The 4,337-nt window shown below is 49.1% G+C and overlaps 1 protein-coding gene across 1 annotated transcript; it reads right to left on the minus strand.

The window, feature by feature from the left end:
* Nucleotides 1–612: 612 nt before the first annotated feature.
* Nucleotides 613–3,980, minus strand: LOC119325080 (squamosa promoter-binding-like protein 5). The gene is made up of 3 exons (XM_037598826.1): nt 3,092–3,980; nt 2,537–2,706; nt 613–1,289 (listed from the first exon to the last, which is right to left on the minus strand). Exons 1-3 carry the CDS (start codon nt 3,835–3,837, stop codon nt 847–849), a joined length of 1,359 nt encoding a protein of 452 aa, XP_037454723.1. The 5' UTR covers nt 3,838–3,980; the 3' UTR covers nt 613–846.
* Between the last annotated feature and the right edge of the window lie 357 nt (nt 3,981–4,337).

Below are 4,337 nucleotides of genomic sequence, written 5' to 3' on the forward strand. Positions count from 1 at the left end.
TCTTTTGCTGATTTGGATGTTAGTATAACAATTATTTTTGTGTGTAACAATGTTATAACTTATAACAATAGAACTTAGAATGCACAAGTATTTATGTAATATTTTCTACTAATGTTATATATGTTTTGACTTCTTTGTACTAAATAACTCCTCCGGTTGGGTTTATTAGTCGGGTGCATGTTTTGGGTCTTTGATTTGACTAATGAACCATGTATAATATGCCACAAAAATTATATGGTTAGACACGGTATTTGACAAAGAATCCAAAGATATATTTTTCTTGTAAAATATTATACATGTTTTCCTAGTCTAAATGAAGATCTATTAACTCATGTCCAACTTATAAACCCAACCGAAGGGAGTATAAACTTTGCAACAACATATAGCTGTCAGTATGGCTTTGTAATAACATATATTAAAACCATTAGAATCCTCAACAAGTTTGCAATAACATACTCCATACTAGTAAAGAAACAAAACATGGCTTATCAAAGAAGAGGAGGCTAACATATAGTGTTAGCATGCATACTAACATAATTACATTATACCAAAAAGAAAAGCAAACAGTAGTACATACACTATTACCCATTGTAATAGGGTAAACAGCTTCTGCGAAAAGTACAATTAAAAACACAGTAAGCAGAAAAGGTCAGGAAATTAAATCGGGAAAGAAAAAGGCGGCACGCCTACGTACCCTATACAAGCTATACTCCATGCCCAGCCTAGTGCATGCAACCAGCTTGTTTTCTATTTCACCTCATGCACGCACACCTTACGATATGCAGTCAAACCACCTCTAGGCTAGGCCAGGCCAGGTTCATTCATGCAATGGATGCATGCATCGAATTACATGAACTCCACCTCGAAGAAATGCTGCATGCTGTTGCCGTTGCAGCAGCTGTCGCCGTCGTTCTGATGGCGACGCTGATCCGACGGCGACGTCGTCGAGCACGACAAGATGTTGCCGCTGTCGCCCTGCTGCTGTTGCTGCTGCTGCTGCTGGCGATGCGACTGCACGAGTGAGGTCATCATGAAATGCTGCTGCTGCTCCTCCTCCTGCTGCTCATCGGGCCCTTGCTGCTGGATCAGCAGCATGGTGTCAAGGCCGGCGCCAAAGCGGGCGTCGTCTTGAGGCGGCGGTGGCGGCGGCGGCGCCGCCAGGGATAGGTTCGTCGGCGTGGCGTTGCTCGACTGGCCGCCGTTGTCGATCTCATGCTGCTGCTGCTGCTGAAGGCAGCTGAAGCCACTGGCGCTAGGCGAGAAGGCCGCGCCCGTCGTCGACTTGTTGGCTGATCATATACACGCGCGGCGTCAGACAAGACGGCAAAGATGTGACTGCCACATGTATGTAGCAGGAGTTGCACCTACCGTCTAGTGTATAGTAAGTACGATATAGTACACCTACGTATGTATAAGATGTTTTGGCGCCATACGTATGCACATCATGTTAATTGAGCTGAGCAGTACTCCTAGTAGTTACGATTCGTCAGATCGACCGACCAAAATGTAGAAGTAGCATCTAGGTATGCCATGTCGTGTACTACTACTACTTTCTATCCAACCGAACGTTGTAACAACGCGCTTGCTGGCACATAGAATTACCGGTGTGTACTGCAGCCAAGTGCACCGCCAAAACTGCAGTTGTATATATGTTGCTTCAGTTATACACTTATAAGATGCTACATTATTGGGCTAGCCTAGTGATGTACCATTTCAAGATAACTAGATTTATGAAAATTGCGGACAATCGAGAATTAGGCAAACAGTTTTTGTTGTTGTTCTCAAATTGGTATACATCATTAAAAGGGTGTTTGTATCACTAGAGACTAGAGACTAGTAGTAGTCACTTTTAGTCAGTAAACCTCCAAACACACCTGACTAGTGGGTGACTAAAACTAGTTTAGTCCCTAGTCACCCCACCCCCAACTTTTACTGACTAGAGACTAGTAGTAGTCACCTTTAGTCAGTAAACCTTCAAACACCCCTGACTTTTACTGACTAAAGTCCCCCTCTCTCTTCTCTAATTGGTGTTGCATAAGGGACATTTAATACTAAGACATTTAATGCTGACTAGTAGTAGTCACCTTCCAAACAGGGCCTGACTAAAAACTTCTAGTCTGACTACTACCACCTCCGTCTAGGTGAATAAGTCATTCGCGTAGTTCTAGATCATCGATTTGAGGAATTAAATATGTGCTATATGTCATGAAAAGTATATCACTAGATTTCTACAATGATGTAGTTCCTAAATATATTTTTTTTATCACATATAATATATATTTAGATAGTTAAATCGTCAACCTAGAACTACGCGAATGACTTATTCACCGAGACGGAGGTAGTACTAGTCACATGACTAGAGAGTATCCAAACACCCTCTAAAATATTGGCTAAGCCCTGACAAAGTTTCGGGAGGTTTTATGCTAGCTAGCTTAATTACTGGGCCAACTTCTTGGACTGATCAAGCTTTAAATAAGTCAATAATCAGGATATATCCAGTGTTTATGTCTAACTTGTATCAAAGGACTAGTCTTACTCCTGTGATCGCCGGTGTATGAGCTGGTGATGCTAGCGTCTGCCTTCTTGGAAGGCGGCGGCGAGTCCTTGCCCTGCGCGCCGGCGGGTTTTCGGCGGCGCCGGTTGTGCTCTGTGAGCCGCTTCCGGCAGCTCCTCTTGGCCTCGTCAAACTCAGCGAGCACATGAAACCTAGCCCAAGAAACGTACCCAAACAGGAAACAATTATTCACACAACCGGATCTTGGGTATATATATGTGTACCAATGTATGTAATACACATCATGTATCTGCAGTCTGCACAGAGTATGTTTAGGTATCTGATCGAACACCATTGCAATGCCATGATGTGCGTGCTAGTGGTACATTGGACAATGGGATGCAGATGCCGATACGCTCAGAGGAACAAGATCTGATCTGATGCGAGTCATTTCTGATATATGACATATTGACATGATATGATCAGTGCATATAGCCGCTAGCGTCTGTGCACTAGATCGAAAGCTCGCAGCCTTTCTAATGCTGATTCTTCGCATGCATCAATGATCCACCCATGCCAAAGGATAAACGTACGTACCGGCTGCATTGTTGGCAGAAGCGCTGCTGCTTGCCAGAGGCGGCGACTGTGGCGGCCTTGGCGTGGTACTCGCAGACCTTGTGGCGGCGGTGGTAGTGCTTGGCGGCGGAGAGGTCGGCCTTGCAGCCCTCAGCCTGGCACCGCGGGGTCTGGTGGTGGTGGGCGGCGGCGCCGAGCCCCAGCCCCAGCATGCCCATTGCGCCTGCTCCGCCGAAGCGGGAGCGCATCAGCAGGCGGTCCACGGCCAGCACGTCCGCCGGGGAAAAGTATGTCCTGCGGCCGAGGTTCAGCCCGATCCTCCCCCCACCGCCGACGTCCGAGAAGGGGCCACCCTCCTCCCGCTTCAGGAACCCAGCACTGCCGCCGCCACCGAAGGTGTATGCGTCCACCGGCGACGCCGAGGAAGACGTCAGCATACCCGGAAGGGTCATCATCGGCGCCTGCAGCAGCGACGACGACGCCATCGTCGGCATGCTGACCTGCGTCTGGAGGAACGGCTGCTGGAGCTGGTTACTGGACGCCGAGCCGCTGGAGAAGAGCGCGACCGGGTCTTGGAACGAGAATGCAGCGGCGTTGAAGTCGAGGCTGTCGTAGAGGTGGTGGTGCTGGAAGGGCGGCTGCCGGTCTCCAGGCATGACCATGCCAGCCGGCTCAAAGTTGGGGTATGACTGCATGGGAGCGTAACCGAAGTCGGTCATGTCGCTAACCGGTGCCATCGTGCCGCCGCTTAGCCTGCTGCTCATCATGACCGGCTATTCCGAGCGCAGATGAGAAAGGTGGTGACGCGCGGCCTGACTGATGGGTGAGAAAGAAAGAGGCCGGACCGCCGGAGTATGTGTCTGTGCAGCAGGAAGGGTTGTGCGTGCCTTCAGGCTAAAAAGGTCGTGGAGGCCGGAGAAGGAGAGAGGCAATGAGGGCATCTCTTGCCCTTCTCCCGTCCTTTATCTGCGCAAACGACCCCACCTAAAACTTAACTCCTTAGAGGCGTCTCAAATCCGTCTCAAATGCCTGTGCGGGCGATCCGGTCACAAAAATTCCATCCATACAGACGCTTCAAACGGGCCTCAGACGACCAGACTGACCGGCACCTCACATATCTAGCCCAAATCTGGGAGGGATACGAGGGCGCTCGGGCGCGTCCGCCACGTCCGACCCGTTCCACGCTGGCCCACCCGACTCCACATATATTCCTCCCCGTCCACTCGCCGACCAAACCTTAATCACTTCACTTCACTCTTCTCCACCA

This window comes from Triticum dicoccoides, chromosome 6B (genome assembly GCF_002162155.2).
Source record: "Triticum dicoccoides isolate Atlit2015 ecotype Zavitan chromosome 6B, WEW_v2.0, whole genome shotgun sequence".
Classification (NCBI taxonomy): Eukaryota; Viridiplantae; Streptophyta; class Magnoliopsida; order Poales; family Poaceae; genus Triticum; species Triticum dicoccoides.